At 37.2% G+C, this 20,356-nt stretch overlaps 1 protein-coding gene, 1 long non-coding RNA gene and 1 other non-coding gene across 13 annotated transcripts in view; 1 reads left to right on the forward strand and 2 right to left on the reverse strand.

Annotated features, from left to right (window-relative positions):
- LOC148110323 (uncharacterized) overlaps positions 1–8,085 on the forward strand; it is a 34,432-nt gene extending 26,347 nt beyond the window's left edge. Inside the window, exons 2-3 of the long non-coding RNA XR_015723770.1 lie at positions 6,081–6,183; positions 7,938–8,085. This is a non-coding gene — a long non-coding RNA (uncharacterized LOC148110323). The remainder of the gene's footprint in view (positions 1–6,080; positions 6,184–7,937) is intronic.
- GALNT11 (polypeptide N-acetylgalactosaminyltransferase 11) overlaps positions 1–20,356 on the reverse strand; it is a 55,263-nt gene that overhangs the window by 15,114 nt on the left and 19,793 nt on the right. For 3 of the 11 annotated variants that reach the window (XM_087860682.1, XM_045792273.2, XM_045792271.2), the window contains exons 2-6: positions 16,368–16,700; positions 9,882–10,005; positions 8,082–8,248; positions 5,706–5,831; positions 1,722–1,971 (exon numbers count right to left, since the gene is read on the reverse strand). In XM_087860682.1, coding sequence (XP_087716808.1) covers positions 1,722–1,971; positions 5,706–5,831; positions 8,082–8,248; positions 9,882–10,005; positions 16,368–16,662 — 962 coding nt within the window. In that variant the 5' untranslated portion in view covers positions 16,663–16,700. Of the gene's footprint in view, positions 1–1,721; positions 1,972–5,705; positions 5,832–8,081; positions 8,249–9,881; positions 10,006–10,550; positions 10,675–16,367; positions 16,701–16,991; positions 18,512–18,536; positions 18,588–18,986; positions 19,119–19,141; positions 19,180–19,339; positions 19,453–20,356 lie in introns of those variants that run through there. The other 8 variants (XM_087860677.1, XM_087860679.1, XM_087860678.1 and 5 more) reach the window with 8 other exon arrangements.
- LOC123789688 (small nucleolar RNA SNORA15) lies at positions 13,104–13,222 on the reverse strand. The gene has a single exon (XR_006778861.1). It is a non-coding gene; the product is annotated as a small nucleolar RNA SNORA15 (small nucleolar RNA).

The raw sequence follows: 20,356 nt of genomic DNA on the forward strand, positions 1-20,356 counted from the left end.
CATCCAAAGTTCTGTCCTACTTTGTTACTGAATACATGTTTGTGATTAAAAGTCTTAAAAACTAAACGATGAAAACCAACGCCCATGAAGATGGTGAAACAGGCAAGAACTGGCAGGAGCACGAACAGGGACCCGGGGAGCGGCTGGGCCACCATCTTCACCTTCTCACAGAGAATACCGCGAACAGTGAAGAAGACAAAATGGAGGCACTGCTGTCTACTTCCAATCACAGGACATGCGACTGTAGGGACCAGAAACACAGACAGTCCCCGGATATAGCCCTGCTTTCCTGAGAGAGGGGAGGGTGGGTCGTGACCCACCCAGGTTCTGACATTGAACTTAGCAGGAACTGCAACAGATTCTCACACAAAGCCTGAGTGAGCAGAAGACGGCCCCACTCGGCCAGCAGACCGCATCAGACCCCAGGAACTGGCCGAGGTCTCCCCTCCAAGTCTGGGTCAGATGAAAGGAAGCTGGCAAGTCCCCGCAGGCCAGCTGCAGAGCCACCCGAGGTGCTGGGAAAACATCATCTCCTAAAGGTAGAGAGAGGCATGCCCTACAACAAGGCGGTTTCCCTCTTGTCAACTAGAGGCAGGAAGAACCGTGCTGGTGACAGCACCATGTGTGATGCTGAACACACACACCTGAACACCACCCAACCTCCCCGCCAACAGTAAGCTGGATAAATGAGCTATGATATATTATTAGAGCATGATCCTCTCTCACTGCTCTATAAAGTAGAGCCACACACTGTAACACAGATGAATTTTTTAAAGCAATGTTGAGTAAAAGCAACAAGACAAAATGAGTTCAATGGCTTCATTTTATATCAAGTCCAAGAACAGGCAAAACCGAACTATATTGTTTAGAGACGCACGCAGAGATGGTAAAACTACAGGAAGGCGAGGAAATGATCAGCAGGTCAGGGTAATGACAGCTCTAGCGGCAGGGGCCGTGACCAGGAACAGGTGTACGGAAGGCATCTGGGTGCTGTGTCTTGACCTTGGTGGTAGCTGCAAAGGTGTTCATATTATAACCATTTGTTAAATTGTGTGTGCGTGCGTAATACATATATATGCATGTGTACTTTTCACATATGCTATTTTGTCATAAGTAAAAAAAAAAAAAACTATAGATCCAAAAATGTTAAAAAGTAAAAACACACAAACCTCTCTGAAATCCACGAGAAATTTAAAACAAAAAATAAATAATATATAAGCAGATTTGTAATATTGAGAATATGAATGAGAACTGAAAACAATTTCTACACAGTGACTTGTAACTGTATGAGGAGGAATCCACCCTAAAAATCCTAATTCTAGAAAAGGCTTATATAGCTGTGTTCTTCACAGCACCACTCATACTAGCAAAGAACTGAAGGTAAATAAATGACAAAAGCAATAAACCACGATCATCAGCATAAAACACAGCACATGGGGTACTCCGACCATATCCTATGCAACAATTATCCCAAGATACTGCTCTTATTTGTCTGCCTTTCTAAGTGATCCATCCTTGAGGACATGAATAATTCCTAATTCACAAATCTTTTCTTAAGAGTTGGCACAGCATATAAAATTCAGTGAGCACTCAAGAATTTCTAATGGACAAATTAAGCCAACACTTCTGCTCCCTGCAAAGAAGGGATTCTCTTTAAAATATTTTTTCTTTTTTGAAGAAGTACTGATGGGAATTTTTCAAATCTAGAGGAGAAATCTCACTTTATTGGTGCAGTAGCTCCTTCTGGTCCTCCGAGCTCAGAAAGGGGAACAAGATCCCACTTGAAGTGTAGCCCCCAGTTGAAACCTCCCCGCACGACAGGGGACGAGCTGTAGGCGAGCGTGTCCGCGCTGATGATATCGATGACAGGGCACACCACGGTCCGCTGGTCCTGCTGGATGGCAGCCAGCAAGGGCTGCAGCCACATCACATTGACTTCACAGTGGCTGTCCAGGAACACCAGCACTTCTCCTGAGGAGGCAAGCACTCCATTGAGGTATGGCTGCCAGTTCCGTCAGACGATGCGCTCACATGGCATGAAATACAACCGCCGCCCTTCCAGCCCGGTAATTATTCCATTACTCTACTGCCAATCAGGAAGAGAGGACTTTTAGCCAGGAATTCTGCCTCAAGTGTACTGCTATGATTGAGAAACAAGTACAAATAAATTCAGATTCTCCTCAGTGAAAAGATTCAAAGCCTCACAGGAATAATTCTGTTCCAAATTGGACAGAAAGGTATGGAGTGCGGGGCAAAAACAGTGGCCATTTGTGTGTAGATATTTTTATTACACTTACTGCAATCAAAATATTTCTAAATTTAGGGACACCCAGGTAGCGCAGTTGGTTAGGCATCTGACTCTTGGTTTCGCCTCAGGTCATGATCTCAGGGTTGGGAATCACCTCGAGTTGGGCTCTGCATTCAGCATGGAGTCTGCTTGAGATTCTCTCTCCCTCTCCCTCCGCCCCTCCCCCTTCTCTAAAAAAAATTCTAAATTTAGGATACATTTCCCTGCCTTAATAAACAGAGGCTACAGAACATAATTGTTTTCACTGGTGACTCAGAAACATGACCATATTATCAATCATCACTACAACACAGCAGTTCTCTCCATGTACCCCTTTCGCCATGCAGGTGACACGGGCTCCCTTCTCTGAAGTCACCACTCAATGGCCACGTGCTCATTTCTTCTTCTTCCATTTTCCGCCTTTCCTTCCTAATTCCCCAACCTGGTTGGCTGTAGAGGCTCTCATGAGCCAATAGGATATCTTTCCTTCTAGCTAGTAAAATAAAAATCATAATGATTTTACCCTACATTTTTAACTTCTTTTGATAAATGTAAGATGTGCTGGTTTCTTTGATAGTTCCAAATTTCTTTGATAACTTTATGGTGATTCTTAGCAACTGAGAAACTTAGAATCTCATCATCAGGTAGCATTATTATTGTTCTAAAGGTTTATCCATGAAATGCGTCAATACAGATTTTACATGAATTCCTTAAAAGTACCTACTTTAATAAGAGGCATCCTACTTCAACTAATGATAGCAGGAATGCCTCGGGCAAGAAGAGTTCTCCACAGTGACAGGTAAGCTCAGTGCCTATACATGACCTTCAAGGGTGTAAACAGTGCACAGCTCACCAGATGTCCTTTAATACAGAAAGGCAAAACGCCAGCCTATACACTATTCAGTGTGAAGTGAAATCAATTTAATCAAGGTTCCTTTGAGGAGAAAATGTATTCATAGCTTTTCTTAATTCTAAAAATGTTACTTTTTTTGATTTAACTAAAGGAAGTAAGATTACACCTGGTTACGCTGAACCTGAGACTGACTTCCCCAAAACCGGCTTGCTTTTTTTAATTTTTAAAAATTTACTTACATTCAATTAGCCAACATATAGTACATCAGTCTCAGATGTAGTGTTCAATGATTCATCAGTTGCATATAACACCAGTGCTCATCACATCTTGTGCCTTCCCTAATGCCCATCACCCAGTTACCCCATCCTCCCACCTGCCTCCCCTTCCCCAACCCTCAATTGCTTCTGACAAACCTAAACTATATTTGAACAAAGACCAATAGATCATAAAGGAAAAAAACTAAATAACTATGGTTATCTGAAAAATATAAACTTTCAGTAATAATGTATCTTAACAGTACATTTTGAATAGCATCATCTTGCCATTCCCCACGATTTTCTCTTTATCTCAACTCAGCCAAGTCATTATGTACTTCTTTGACTAGAATTCTAAAGAAAAAATCAGAGGCCTTGAATTCATTCTACATATGACTGTAGACCGGATGCTTATGAATTACTTCAGTTCACTGTGGCTTTAAGAGAAAAGAGGGAAGACAGACTAAAAAATGAAGTCCTGGCTACCCTCAGCAAGTAGGACAGTGGGTGTACAGGAGGGTGGTAGAGAGAGCAGTGCCAGCCACCGTAAACCCTCGTGACTGCTTATCTTGATGCAAGGGGCAGACAGGGAAGATGGGAGATGTCACTACAAGCCCCCACACCCCAAGTTCTGTAATTCTCAAATTACCTTCATGATTGTTTTTTGCCATATCCATACACTACCTGCAATATTATATACCTAATATTTTAAAACTGATTCATTAAACTTAAATAAATTTATTTTGAAAGGGAAATTATATCAAGACCATAAATGAAAAATCAGGATCACTAACCTTACAGAGGTAACCATAAAAAGAAATACAATGGATTCAATGTCATGTAACTGAGGACTAACCAGATATATTTTCTGCAAAAGACTAAATTTGATACCTGTTTTTTTTTTTTTTTAAGATTTCATTTATTTATTTGAGAGACAGTGAGAAAGAGAAAGCATGAGGAGGGGTGAGGGGCAGGGGGAGAGGGAGAAGCAGGCTCCCTGCTTACACAGGACTCAATCCCAGGACCCTGGGATCATGACCTGAGCCAAAGGCAGACGCTTAACCGACTGAGCCACCCAGGCGCCACCTGTTCTTTCTTTTTCAAAGGGGAGATGAATATATGCTGGCAATGTTTTAAAGATATATTTGTAATGGAAATTTTGTCTCTGATGGAATCAGAAGGATTGAGAGAGAATTTTAAAGAAAGTACCTTTATAGTTTTATAAATCAATTTTTTTATTTTTTAAATATTTTATTTTTAAAGATTATATTTTTTAAGTAATCTCCACACCCAGCGTGGGGCTTGAACTTAACAACCCCAGAGATCAAGAGTCGCACACTCTACTGACTGAGCCAGCCAGGTGGCCCTATAAGTCAATTTTCAGTATTATGTCCATTTATCCAACAAAAAATCATGATGCATTATCACCAGAGGTATGTATTTGAACTTAAGAATTATTGGCATAATTCAAATCAAACAGTTTGAGTACACGTATTTTAAACTTTGTATTAAAAAATTAGTGGGGCGGGGCGCCTGGCTGGCTCAGTTGTTAAGCGTCTGCCTTCGGCCCAGGGCGTGATCCCAGGTTCTGGGATCGAGCCCCACATCAGGCTCCTCCGCTGCGAGCCTGCTTCTTCTTCTCCCACTCCTCCTGCTTGTGTTCCCCCTCTTGCTGGCTGTGTGTGTGTGTGTGTGTGTGTCTCTCTCTCTCTCTGTCAAATAAATAAATAAATAAATAAAAATTAGAGGGGCACCTGGGTGGCTCAATCTGTTGAGGGGCCATCTGACTCCTGTTTTCAGCTCAGGTCATGATCTCATGGTCATGGGACTAAACCCTGTCGTCAGGCTCTGTGCTCAGTACGGAGTTGGCTACAGATTCTCTCTCCCTTCTCCCTCTGCGCCTTCCCCCTGCACGCTCGCTCACTCTCTTTCAAATAAATAAACCTTTAAAAAAAATTTAAAAGTTAAAGTAAAAAAATTACAGAAGTTCAGTTACATTTTGTTTTACTCTTCTCCTTATATAAGTAAACAAGATACAGACCTACATGAGGAACAGTAATTCACAGTAAGGGCCACTACGAAAACAGACCAACTTGGACTCTAGAGCTCACCTCCTTGGAATCTGAGTTTTGGGACAACAAGGGTGGAGTTATAAAGAAACCCTTCCCGAACTGAACAAGCCTCATCTCTCCTGCTGACAATGCCCATTTAAGACATCACTTTTCACAGATCCCTGCACAATCAGGAAAGGCTCCAAGGACAAAGCCCTTGTCACTCAACTCCCACTGAGAAGAGCAGCAGGAAGTTATACCTGTAGCGTGGGCTGCTCCAATCATCCTTCCTCGAATCAATCCCTCACGCTTTGTGTTTCTTATGACTTTAATTTTTCCAGGGAGATATTTTTGGACATATTCCTCTAGTTCTCCTTTCAAATCATCTGAAAAAAAGAGTCCCATAATAAACCACAGAAGACATATACAAAGACTTTTTCATAGCTACTCTAAGATTGTATCTGGTACTTGCAACAACAAATTACCAAGTAAATATTATAGACTCTTCTGCTGCTTTATTTTTAAAAAATATTATAGCTTATCCTGTAATGAAGAAAAAATAAAGAAATTAAGGGTAAAAGCTGAAACACTAGCCAAGAATACTTACCTCACAGACTTATTCTGTATTTCTACAGCAACTGGCACAATGCTTTGCATAAAGAATGTTTGAAGTGAGTACCTTGAGTGAATGAATGTTCAGCTGACTGCATTAAATCAGATTTAAAACCCAAAAATGAGGTAGGTCTTTTGTTTCAAAGTAATTTACTGTTATGCCATTTCAGAATAGTTGTAACAACTTCTGTTGCTCCTACCAAGAATTATATAATAACAGCAGTAAATATGTCCTTTTAATTTAGTACCTTCCAAGGGCACTAAATATTTTTTATAAGTTCTAGCTCCTTTACCTTTAAATTTCATAACTTCAAAGATCATATAAGTAATTTTTTCCATTGTTAGATAAACCATTGTAAGTTATCATGAATTTTCACTTTAAAAAAAAATAGCTACAAACCGAAAAACAAAATACAGATTAAAAAAAAATTCAACACCATAAATTCTATTATTTAGTACTCAGCCAATCTTCTATTTGATCCAGACTCACAATCTTGGGTTTTTTTTTTATAATTATTCATTTTTGAAATTAAGTTTTGTTTTGTATTAACCCTTCTAAATTTTCTCTTGTGCTTTTTCAGTATGTGCAAAGGTTTAAGCACTTTGTTCCCACTGGGCTAAGTGTACATTTCCTTGCTTTATATATTCAACTGGTAGACCAATTCTGTTGTTGATAACAGGTGCTAATAAACTCTTGAGTAATGAAAAATCTGTAACTGGCATACAATTTATCATGCATACAGTTTATTAATGTACTGCTGCAGCTTGCTGCAATGAAAAGAGCAGAAGGCTTAGAGCTATGTGGATCAGGGGTCTAATTTCAGCTCCACCACTTAACAGCTACAGGACCTCGAGCAAATTACTTAATATTTCCTCCTCTATAAAATGAGGATACAACCTATCTCTCATTTAGCTGAGAGCCAAATGAGTAGCACATATAAAGAGCCTTCCATCCTGTGTGTACATGAAACCATTCTGAGGAAGTCTATGCTACACTGAAGAAAGGTATATAAAGTGCAAATTTCCAGTTATAATGTAAGTAAGTCACAGAGATGAAAAAGTACAGCAGAGGGAATATTGTCAATATACTGCAGTAACACTGTATGGTGACAGATGGGGACTATACTTATTGTAGTGAGCACTAAGTGATGCACAGAACTGCTGAATCAATATGTTGTACAATTAAAACAAATCTAACACTGTGTGTCGATTGTACTTCAATAATAAATTTTTTAAATGTATAATATATATACTGAATCATAAAACACTGGCATTCAGAGATCATCTAAGAGCTATCACAATGCAATCCACTTTTGTTTGGGGAGAGTCAGTGTAACAGACTCATTAGATAAATATAAGCCCGAGGCATTACACCAAGAAAAAAGCCAAGGTCGAAAGGTCACATACTGTAGGACTCCAGTGATGTAACCATTCTTAAAGGTACAAAATCACAGAGATTAAGGCTCTCAGGGACTGGAGATGGCGTGGGTCAGGGGGCGGATGTGAATATTAAATGGTAGCACGAGGGAGATTTTTGCGGTCACGGAGTCGTCTTTATCCTGATCACAGTGGTGATTACGGGAACGTACACACAGGACAAAATGACACAGAACTGTACACACACTGTACCGACGTCAGATTCCCGGTTTTGATGTTGCACTACAATCATGTCAGATACACCAATGGGGAAACTAGGTGAAGGCTAACAGGACCTCTTTGTAACCCACTGTTACTAATCTACAGTTATTTTGAAATAATTTTTTTTTTTAAAAGGTTAAGCCAAGGAAAAACCTCAAAGGCCAAACTTAAATAGCACAGTGTGTAAAAAGATCACAAAGCTAATGCTGTTTCCTCAAAATTATCCTCTCATCAACAAGCAGATACTTGTTGCTGACTCCACTGCAACTGCGTGGACCGGAGTCCTACACCCGCCAGACGTCTGAACTATCAGCTCATGCTGCTGATGGTAATCCTACCGCGACCAACAGCCTGGATCCCACAGTATCAGCTACAACATCCCTTACCGAAGTCACTGTCATCGTCCACAAGGATGATTTCATGAAGGAGCTGGGCTGGCGTGCGGTCTAGGACGCTGTGCACAGTACGGAGCAAGGCAGACAAGGCTTCATTGTAGAAACAGATAACAACACTAGCGACTGGCAGGTTCACAGGGTAAGACTTGTCTTTACATCTGTAAAGACACACGTAAGAAAACGTGACATCTTAAAAGGCTCAAATGTCTTAGGTCATTGTTCACTAAACATTAACTGCCTCCTGCTCAGCCTCTTTCCGACATTGTAACAAAAGTTTCTTAAAAAGCATTTAAGAATACACTGTGGTGTCATACTCAAGAGTTTTACAGTTTGTTAATAACTTCTCTCTCCAATACCTGCTACTCTGCTTATTTTTAGATTAACATTTAAAAAATGATTTTTTTTCTCTCTTTGGTACAGAGGTTACATAAAAATGTGTTATTTGTATGAAATCACCAGAAGTTTTTAATGCAGTATTCATAAGCTAATGTTTAGCTTCTTCACAATGAACATTCAAAAGGAAGTAACAGAAATATAAAACTTTATATTTGAAAATTTTATTTCTTGCCCAATAGAAAAAGATTTGACTAAACTAGGACATAACAAGATCATGGAAGAGCTTCTACTGAGCAACTATGTGATAAGGGTTAGGAGGCTTCAAGCAACAATAAAAAAATATAAATTTTATATGTATACATTATTATAAATTATATATAAATTATTAAATATTTTTATATTTTTAAAATATATTTTATATTTTATATTTTATAAAATTTATATTTTATAATACAATATATTTTATATTTATAAATATATATTATATAATATGTAATATGTAAGTATAATATATATTATATAATATATAAGTATAATATATATTTTATATTTATATTTTATATATTTTATAATATATTTTATATTTTATATTTTATATTTTATGTATGTTATATTTAATAATATAAATGTTATTTTATTATTATAAAATAATAAAAATCACTAACTTAAAGAATAAAATCCAGCATTTGGTGTTCTTTTGCATGGCATACAAAGTGTTCCAACATCTGGGCCCTGGCTAACTCCAGTCTCCTGGCGTTCCTCGACTATGGCTGTAGTGAATGGTTTCAGTGCCTTTCCAAGTAGAGTAATGCCTCCATCTGTTCCCCATGCATGGGAGGCCTTCCCTTATCACCCTGGTTTCGGGGTCCCCACGTGACCAGTTCCTACCACAGCCCTCATTCTTGTACTACTGCAATTACCCGTTCCCTTATCAATCTCCCCAGCTAGAGCCTAAACCCCGTGATCCTAGGGACTATGTCTCACTCTACTTATTTCCAAGACCTAATACGGTGTCTAGAAAGCAAAGGTGCTCAAAAAGTCTGTCGAATGACTGAGTGACCAATCATATGAATGAAAAGCCTTTGAAACAACAAAAATGATGAAGACAGAAAAGTGAAATGAGTAATATTCTTCCACTGATTTTTAATTCCTTTGCCACAAATAAACATTTAAAACAAATTTATGCTCAGAAGTTTACCTAGTTAAATGCAGTTAATACCGCTTGCCTTTTCCCTATGATTTTAAATTTCAAAAGAGACAGAGTAAGCTCTAGAACTTTGTTAGTGCAATCTCAAGCTTCCAGTGTCAGAGGAGTGGAATTCTGTCTTAAGTTTTCTAGTGTCCTGAATAATGAAGCCTAAACGCAACTTATTAACACCATCCTCATGACTTACTATAATGCCACTAAAAGCACTGTCATTAAAACACAGCAGCATGAACTAAGGAGAAACGTACGCAGCATTCCTTGTGTCCGGCACATCCCTGTGGTAGCCCAAGCGGTTACTGATAAGCATGTTGAAGGCATGTTTCTGATAGCCCAAGTCTCTCAATTCCTGATCACGTTCATTAAAAATCATACCTGCAAAAGATTGAAGTTACAGTCAGTATGTTGAATCTGGAAAGGATTGCTACAGTTACTGTTATATTATGATCCTAAGAAAATCTTGACTTTAACCTCTTACAATCAAATAGCCATGTTTCTCAAATCTAGCTTGTCTCCATTTTCAAAAAAGTAAATTGAAGTTAGAGTCAAATTTTTGTCAGTCTAGCTCAAAAAGCAGGTATACCTTCACCATAAATGATACCTGCTCACTAGGCATAATCTTAAGAATATTTTCAAGAGAAAAACTTACATATGACCAAGAAAAAAAAGGACTTTAATGATGATTTTTCCATAAAAGCCATAGATTATAGAACCCATATGGACAACAGGTCCCAATGACAGGCAAGTTTTTATAGGTGCCCTTCCCCTAAAAATGAGATTATTGATAAGCCTTCCTATAAAACGTCTCTGATTTCAGACTTTAATCAGCTTTATAGTCAGGAAAGCCAAGAAATTCCATCAGAGATCCCATCAAAATCACTACAATTTAACATTCTTGCTCTAACATTCAGAAACCTTACCTTGACATAGAAGGATAAGAAGGATAATGTCTCTTTTCGCTCTCTTTCCCATATCAAACCTTTAACCTCTGCTCATAGAATGACTCCCTTGTCCCAGCATTTCCCAAAGTCTGGTCACAGAAATCTAATTCCACAGGACATTAACAGATGTTAAAAAGAAAAAAAGGATTTCATGGTCAAACAATTAGGGAAACAATGGATTTTGAAAGTTGAATAGGTTTTGTTTTATTTGGAATGGAAGGACAATCCTGATCCTTTAATAATGTTGACTGTTTTACAGATACCCAGGTGTGAGGGGATGGCATACAGAACGCATTGCTTCCACAATTTATTTGACCACAGGTGACTAGAGTCCCCAGATCCACTTTGGGAAACACTACCTCTTAATATGCTTTTTCTATGAGCTTTTAAAGCTGGAGTACATCTTTTTTTTTTTTAGACGAATATTTTTATTACAATTCTAGAAACTTCATTTTAAAGCAGTATTTAGTGTCCTTGCATATTCTCTTCTTACTGGCTGTATAATAATGAAAACAGAATTCCCTGTTCTGCTTCTATTATACAGTGTTTTCCATGTATTAAGATACCCCTGAACAGTGACTCTCAACCACCTGAGGATTACTTTCAGTCCTTGTCAATAACCGACAGAATTGTGCTGACATTTTAACTGTTACTAGTTAACTTTTCATGGTTTTAGATTGTAATACAGACTTTTAAAAGGAAATTCTAATACAGTTAACATACAGTGTTGTATTAGTTTGTGTACAATATACCTTACTCAGTGCTCATCATCATAAATGTATTCTTAATCCCCTTCACCGATTTCACCCATCCCCACCCACCTCCTGTGACAACCACCAGTTTGTTCTCATTAAGAGTCTGTTTCTTGGTTTGTCTCTTTTCTGTTTCTTAAATTTCACACAAGTGAAATCATATGATATTTGTCTTTCTCTGACTTATTTCACTTATACCCTCTAGATCCATCCATGTTGTTGCAAATGGCAAGATTTTCTTTTTTAAGGCTGAGTAATATTCCATTGTGTGTATACACAGCAAATCATCTTTATCCATTTGTCTATCAATGAACACTTGGGTTGCTTCTATAATTCGGCTATTATAATAATGCTTCAATAAACATATGGGTAACATGTATCCTTTCAGTGTAGTGTTTTTGTATTCTTTGGGTATACACCAAGAAGTGGAATTACTGGATCATATGGTAATTCTACTTTTAATTTTTTGAGGAACTTCCATACTGTTTTCCACACTGGCTGAACCAGTGCATGAGGGTTCCTTTTTCTCCACATCCTCACCAACAATTGTTTCTTGTGTTTTTGATGTTAGGCTGACAGGTGTGAGGTGACAGCTCATTGTGGTTTTGATTTGCATTTGCCTGATGATGAGTGATGCTGAGCATCTATTCGTGAGTCTGTGGGCCATCTGGATGTCTTCTTTGGAGAAATGTCTGTTCATATCTTCTGTCCTTTTTAAAATTACATTATTTGGGTTTTTTGGTGTGGAGTACATCCTTTTTTAAATACAAAAGAATGATGGTCTATTAACATTTTATAAGAGGATGCAAACTCCATGAGAACAGAGACTTTGATCATGTTCAAAACCTAAAATAAAAACTGCCTGATACCCAGCACCTAGGACAGTGCCTTGCACAAACTAGATTCTCAATAAATACTCCTTGATTCAATAAATCAAAGGACTAGCTTATACTGGATACTGAAAGGATTATTTTCTAATCTATATCTCTTGATGAAAAATTATTCCATATTAAAAGATCACTTCGTGTCCACTGATAGGTGAATGGATAAAGTGTAGTACACACACAGAAATATTATTCAGCCATGAAAGAAGGGAAATCCTGCCATTGTGACAACATGGATGGACCCTGAGGGCATTATGCTATGTGAGATAGAGAAAGACAAATACTGTAACACTGTATGGTCTCACTTATATGTGGAATCTAAAAAAAGAACTCCTAGAGATAGAGAACAGACGTGGTTGCCAGAGGCGGGGTGGGGAGAGGTGCAGACTGGGTGAAGTCTGGTTACAAGGTACAGAAGTTCTGGGGATGTAAGGTACAGCATGGTGACAGTGGGTAGTAACACTGCATTGTATTATTTGAAAGTGGCTAAGAGTAATCTTAGAAGTTCTCATCACGAGAAAAAAACATTTTTAACTATGTGATGTGATCAATTTTAACTTATTGTAGTAATCATTTCACAATATATACTTATATGGAGTCATTATGTTATATACCTTAAACTAATACAATGTTATATATGTCAACTTTATCTCAATAAAACTGGGGGGAAAAATCACTTTAGCTTACTTTTGTCCTTCCCCTGCTCATATAAAATCACAGCCAATTTACTAGCATGCCAGAGGAGCTATGTTTTTTAACTTAAAATTTTTTTTCAGTTATGACCACAGCAACTTTACTACTACATTTGAAAGCAATATACGCAAGGTATCAAATAGCAAAATGATTCAGTTAAACTAGTACTGGGAAGCTCCTGCAAGCTTAGTATTAGTTCATTTATTTGTATCCACTTTAGAAAACGATAAGCTATGGAAGAACTCCCCACACCATCATAGGCATTCGCATGGTGTCTGGCTGTGTAAACTATGGATAAAAAGAACACGGTATTCAGCCACGCCTCAGAGGAGCTAGTTCAAGTTCTTTTATAATTGACTGCAGATTAAATTAGAAAATCTATTTTTAATTTTAAATGTATTGTTGATAATCCTTCTAAAATGTACAAGTTCTTCCCCCTGACTGTTTAATGATAATGTCCTATTCGACAATCACCATACTTTTAACTATCACTATATTGATTTATATTAATTCCTTCTAAATCACGTATTCTTTACAGAAGTTGAGTAGGTTTTTCATTTTTTCATTGTGGTAAAGGTACATAACATACAGTTTACCTTCAGTGACACTGAGCACATTTATAACGTGGCACAGCCAGCATATCCAGTTGCAGCTACTCACACCCCCCAAATGAAACTCCATACCCATTAAAACAACCCCGCTACCCCCTCCCCAGCCCCCTTAGTCACTAATCTGCTTCTAGTCTCCACGCATCTGCCTACTCCAGACACTGAAATGTCTAGAAATGAATGAAATCACACAGTATTTGACCTTTTGTCCTGCTTCTTTCACATATCATAACATTTTCAAGGTTCCTCCTTGTTACAGCATGTGCTGGAACTTCATTCCTTTCTTTGCCTGAATAAATCCCTGTATGGAAAGACATTTTGCTCATCCTTTCATCAACTGATGGACCTTTGGGTTCTCTCCACCTTGTTCACTGAGAATAGTGCTGCTATGAACACTTGTATACAAATTTTTGTTTGAACATCTGTCTGCAATTCTTTTGGGTATATACCCAGGAGTGGAATTGCTGGATCATCTGGTAACTCTAACTTACTGAGGAACCAGCAATGAATGAAGGTTCCAGTTTCTCTGTATCCTGGCCAACACCTGTTCTTTTCCTTTTTAAAAAATTGTAATCATCCTAGCAAGTGTAAAATGGTATCTCACCGTGGTTCTGATTTGCAATTCCGTAGTAACTATGCTGTACATCTTATGTGCTTGTTCGTCTCTGGAGAAATGTCTATCAGATTCTTCGCCCATTTTTAAATTGGGCTATTTGTCTTTTTATTGTTGAACTGTAGTTCTTTATATATTCTGGATAACAGACCCCTGTTAGAAACAGGATGTGCAAACATTTTCTCCCATTCTGTGGGTTGTCTTTTTTCACTTTCCTGTCTTCTTTGATGTACAGAAGTTTTTAATTTTAATGAAGTCCAATTTATTTTTGTTCTGTTACTTGTACTTTTGGTGTCATGTAAGAAATCACTACCAAACCCGAGGTCAAGAAGATTTATCTCTAGGATTTTTAAGGGTTTTATGGTTTTAGCTCTTATATTTAGGTCCTCAATTCATTTTGAGTTAATTTTTACATGTAAGGGTTCAACTTCACTCCTCTGTATGTGGATATCTGTTTGTCCCAACAGCATTTGTTGAAGAGACTATTTTTCCCCCATTAAATAGTCTTGCCATATTTTTGAAAAATTAAGTGGCCAGAAATGTCACAGGTTTGTTTCTACCCACCGATCTATATGTCTGTCCTTAGGCCAATATATCACACTCTTTTGATTACTGCAGCTTTGTAGAGAGTTTTGAAATTGGGAAGCGTGAGCCTTTCACCTCCGTACTTTTCCTAGATTGTTTTGGTTATGCAGAGCCCCTTGCAATTCCACATTAATTTTAGAATCAGCCCTTCCATCTTTTCAACAAAGGCCATTGGTATTTTGATAAGGTTTGCCCTGAATTTATGGATCGCTTTGGTTAGTACTAGTACCCTAACAGTATTTAGTATTCCAATCCATGAACCTAACATGTCTTTCCATTTACTTAGGTCTACTTTTCTTTCTTTCAGCAGTTTTGTAGTTTCCAGTGTACAAATCTCACACCTCCTTGGTTAAATTTATTAAGTATTTTATTCCATTTGATACTATTGTAAATGGAACTGTTCCCTTAGCTTTATTTTGAGACTGTTTGTTGCTAACGTACAGAAATACAATTGGTTTTTGTGTGTTGATCTTGTGCCCTGCAACTTAGCTGAATTCATTAGCTACAACAGGTTTTTTGTGTGTCTGTTATAAAGCATTTAGTTTTTCAGCGAGTTTGCACACTTAGAATATCTACAATTATCTCTTTACTTTCAAAGGCAAATACAAGGTCCATTAAAAACAGTAAGCCCAACGTTACTTCTTTATACAAGTTTTTTTACCAAAGTAAGATTAAATAAAGCTAGAAATCCTCCTATTAATGTTTTTAAAGCATCTAAATAGCAGTCTAAGATTATTATGAAAATTGAGGTATTAGTTTCCATTTCCTCATATAATTTTCAACTCCGTGTATTAGAAACTGATTTTATTTCTTTGAAACTATTAACATTTCCTTTATATTTTATGGATCTTTCAATCTCTAAAAATCTCTTACTTTTACTCCTAAATTACTTATAATTTGAGATTTCTAGGACAAGATTAAAGATATTTCTTTTTTAAGTTTTAAGGATAACCAAAATGGCTCATTTATCCCTTAAAATAACATTTGGTAAAACCAGGATTCTAAAATTACAGTACACAAAAAATATATAGATTCTTGCTTCCAAATTGAGAATGTAATTTTTTGAAGAAAAGTTTCCCTTTTATACTAAAAGTTTATGAACTCCTATATTTAATATACGCTAGCATCTTAACAATTCTTATAAGTAGAAATATTAGATATAATTTCAGCTTATCTCTAAACTTAATAGTGTATGTTCTGTTTTAATTAACTCTGCCTTTCAGAATATGTTATATATAGTCAAGTTAGCTTTGACCACTTCTTTCCCTTATTAAATAATGCTAACAATTAAAATCTTCCCCCATAAGTTTCATTTTCTTTCTTTCTTTTTTCTTTTCTTTTCTTTCCTTTTCCTTCCTTCTTTCCTTCCTTGCTTCCTTCCTTCCTTTCTCTCTCTCTTTCTTTTTCTATTCTGGACCTTATTACTTTCTCCCAAGTCCTCATAAAATATTGAAGTCAGAAATGGATAAACTAGAATATAACAACTCCCCACTGAATCTGCAAAATCCTAGAATCTCAGCTAGTTCATTAACAAAATAAACTGGAGGGGGAAAATGACCCACTTCTAATCCCCTGAGCAACACGTGATTTAAAGAATAAATGAACTTAAACTTCCAATGATTAAATACTCTGAAATGCTACCAGAAGTCCAATACACTTACCCAATTCAGAGGAGAATTTCATGTTGCCTTTTTCTGGATCTTCAACGTGATTACCTATCGTATCATCAACTCTGTTTACTTTGAACTGTGACTCTAACACTCGACTTGGCCCTCGAGTGAAACGGGGATAAAATTTTTTGGGAAATGGTCCATGGGGCCCAGACCCCTTGATGGGCACATTCTTAAGCGGCTGAGTCACTTCACTGAAGTTGAAATAAATAAAAAGCAAAACCGTCCAGGTCGCAGATGTGAAAAGGCATCCATAACAGAAATATCGAACTGTGACACTTCCCATTATAGACCTAGCATAGCTGAAGGGCCATCTTCAATCTCCTGAAAGAGAAGCACAGCTGTGTTAGACCCTTCGGGACACTTGTAAATCATCCACCAAGTTCACCGTCACTGTTTTCCACACAACCAAGCAGAACTTCTCAGCTATTTATTTAGGACCCCTAGGCATACCCTTAACAAAGACTCACATAAAATAAGATATATGGATAGTGCTGAATTTAAAAAAAAAAAAAAAGGATTCAACAATTAAAACCACAGGCCAATTTGTTAGTGCTTGGAAAACCGATGACAGCAAATGCCTTCTTCATTTGCCCGTGTTAATGGTTATTTTACCTTTGCTCTGGATTGCTTTCGGTGTGGTAATTTTTTTTCAGATTCTGGCTTTTCATGAAGAAAATACAAGTACCCCATGTATCATGACAGTCTATCTAAAGTCTGGATTTCCACTGTAAAATTAGAGGACTCTTTCAACCCAAGGATCTTAAATTAAAATCTGTTATTAAAAATAAGTAACCTGAAGAAAACAGTTCTACTTTCCAATCAAAGATTAAACCTGCCCTAATGCCTAATTCAACAGTTACAGTTTAAATTTATAACTGAGAGTAGAGATAAGGTTAAGGAATCTATAGCTTTGATAATAAGCTTCTTAGGGAACTCAGATGCACAGCCAGATGTGGGAACGAATGGTATAATGAAAAGACAAGATTAAGTTCTAATCCCATTCTATCACATAATGGCTATGCAACTTTAGACAAATTACCAAATTTTCTTAGCCTCACTTTCATCAACTGTATTCCAAGTTAATAATACTGTCTATCTTGCTGGATACTTAGAATTAAGTGAAATACTCAGAATTATATAAGCTATGTAAAGTATCAAGTACAATGATTAACACACAAAACACGGTGATTTGCACTGGATCAAGAGAACCCCCACAAACACTGTGGCTAGCTTTTGTTTCATTTGTTCACTGTATTCCCTCACTTAGCACAATGAATGGTACATAAAAGCTGTTGAACGGTATCTATAGAATGAAAGGATACAACACAAATTCAACGTTAATTTTCCTCCTTCTCATTAGGTCTAAATTTAATATATAATAGGAATATTATACGTGACCACCTGTTTCTTACAATGACTCACAAGTCCCTACCAAATCTGGAATTACCTCTCTGATCATATTTTCCGTTACTTCCCTCCTCATTCATTTCATTCTAGACATGGGTCTCTTTATGGGTCACCAAATGTGTCAATCATACTCCCACTGAGGGATTATGCATCAGTTCTTCCCTGTGCCTAGAATACTTTTCATCCCAGCTAACTTCACCTCTGTTGAATCTTTGCTCAAATAGCACCATCTCAGTAAGTTTCTACACTACTATATTACCATATTTAAAACTACAACTCAACCACCAAACACTAGCACTTCTGATCTTCCCTGCTCTGTGCAACTTCCACCTTCCTACATACTACATAATTACGTATTATTTCTTGTCCATCCCCCCTACTTGAATGTAAGCTTCATTAGAGCAAGAGCTTTTGTTCATTTCCTGTAGTATCCTGAGTTTACAACAATGCCTGGAATGTAGCAAACATTTAATAAATATTCATGGCAGTTAATGAATCAATTACTGTAATACAGTTATCAATACGTTCGAAAAATGTTGGGTATTTATAAGCGAATGTATTCCTGTCACACTGGAGCCAAGCAGTACCTTATTCTATACAAAAAGATCATGACTACCTTATTTCAATAATATGAAACTAAACAGAACAACAGTCATAGTAAATATTAGAAAAGGTACAAAAAACAATAGGCTCTCATTGACCAATACCACAAATTAAATAAAGGTCTTTTTGATAAAAACAGGAGACTACTTTCCATTTTGTCCACTGCATGCTCTTAGGTTCCCTCTTGGCTGCCAGGACCTATGGGCGAAATGAAAAAGTTTTCTCAAGACCTCACCCATAGGATCTGACCAACTCTGCCCAGATTTTTCCCGGAATACCCCTCCCAATCCTAACCACAAAAGCCCAAACATCAAGAGTCCTTGCTTCCTGAACTGTAAAATGATTTAACTCTCAACAATCTATCAGGCAGATATTATTTTCCTCAAGCTATATTATAATTCTTTAGAGAACATTTTTTACATAGTCAATCCTTATACTAAATTACGGAATCTATAAAAATGAGAGGAATTTATAAAATCAGATCATTTATTTTATATAATTAGCCATAATAGTCTTCAGAAACAAAGACACTATCAGTTTTTAGACAGGTCAAGAAATTATTAACAAATATGAATAAAGAACACAGCAATTAGATACCTGTTATTTAAAAAATAACAGGCTCTTAACTACTTAAGAAGTTAAAACATGCAAACAAAAACCAAATGATGATATTTTAATCTAATCTATGCTAACAAAGAACAATAAAGTTTTTCTGCTTTGTGCTGTTTGCTATTCCTTCTATAGGCAATTACCCATGGCTTCAGTATCCAAGGCTGAAAGCCTTTAAAAGGAGGGTCGAAGCAAACATTTAATTTAAGGTTAGTTAATACAAAACAACTAGTGAACAAATTCTTTCAATCATAAACTTCAGCAGTTGATAAAGCCAAAACTTCAGCAGTTAGATGTCAACGTAATACATTTTTCAAAAGTTAAATGAATAAAAGGCTAACCAGCTGTGTACAGGAATTTCCAGTGAGACCAGGCAGTCACGGTCTGGTAGCTGCTGAGGGACAGGTGCCTTGTAAGCAGAGGGTCAGGGTTTCACCAAGGGAGAAGCAGCAGTCTGGGGAGAAGTACATGCAATGTGCTGATTAGAATGACAGGCCACAGATGTAAGCCAGGCAAGGAGAAATGTGAGGATGTGGAAGAATGAGAGGCAGGATGAAAATCGGTGCGGGGCCAATGGACTTGAGGTGGCTCGAGTGGCTCACTGTGGCTGAGTAATTCCTGGAGTTACACTGGCAGAAAGAGTAACAAGGAAAGAATGAATGTGGCGGTTGGAAAATGAGATGCCAACACTCACATCTTGGAGGTACAGTTAATGATAGAGGAATCCTTTCCATATGCATAAACTGGAGCTATCCCAATAAACAATGTGCCTATTGTGTAAGCATTACTATACATACTATAAGCAACCCCCCCCCAAGAAGACAGGGGTCATGTCTGTCTTTTCAAACCCATTACGTTTACCAAGCACAGTGTCCGGCATTAAAAATTAACAAGTACTTGTTTGTGTAATTAAAAATGACGCAAAGTGTACTTTTGTTCCAGAAGAGGTTTCAGGACCTTGATTCTGTGCAATGTAAAAATCTTGGAGTACAATATGTGAGATGAGCACAGCCTGGGAATAAATGTCCTTTGTTAAAGGAGGAGGTGAAGGAGCAGAAGACTGCTAGCCAGTTTAAATAATTTCATTAGACACTGTCATTATTAAGCAAAATATTCAGTATGCCAGCAAAAGTCCCAATTCTTCCATTCTCAGTCTAAAATTTCTTAATGATAAATTTGCAATCACTGCATATTTTATAAATCAAGAGACAGCTTCATATAATTACATGCACATCAATTTGAAAACCTGGAATAACTTTTAAGGAAAATACAACTTACTCAAATTAACCCCAGTCCCAACAGACATGTAAACAGAAGAAATAACATCGTTAAGAGTTCCTCAAAGCAACAACAAAAGC

This window comes from Ursus americanus, chromosome 3, assembly GCF_024610735.1.
Source record: "Ursus americanus isolate L20-20 chromosome 3, mUrsAme1.1.p, whole genome shotgun sequence".
Taxonomy (NCBI): Eukaryota; Metazoa; Chordata; class Mammalia; order Carnivora; family Ursidae; genus Ursus; species Ursus americanus.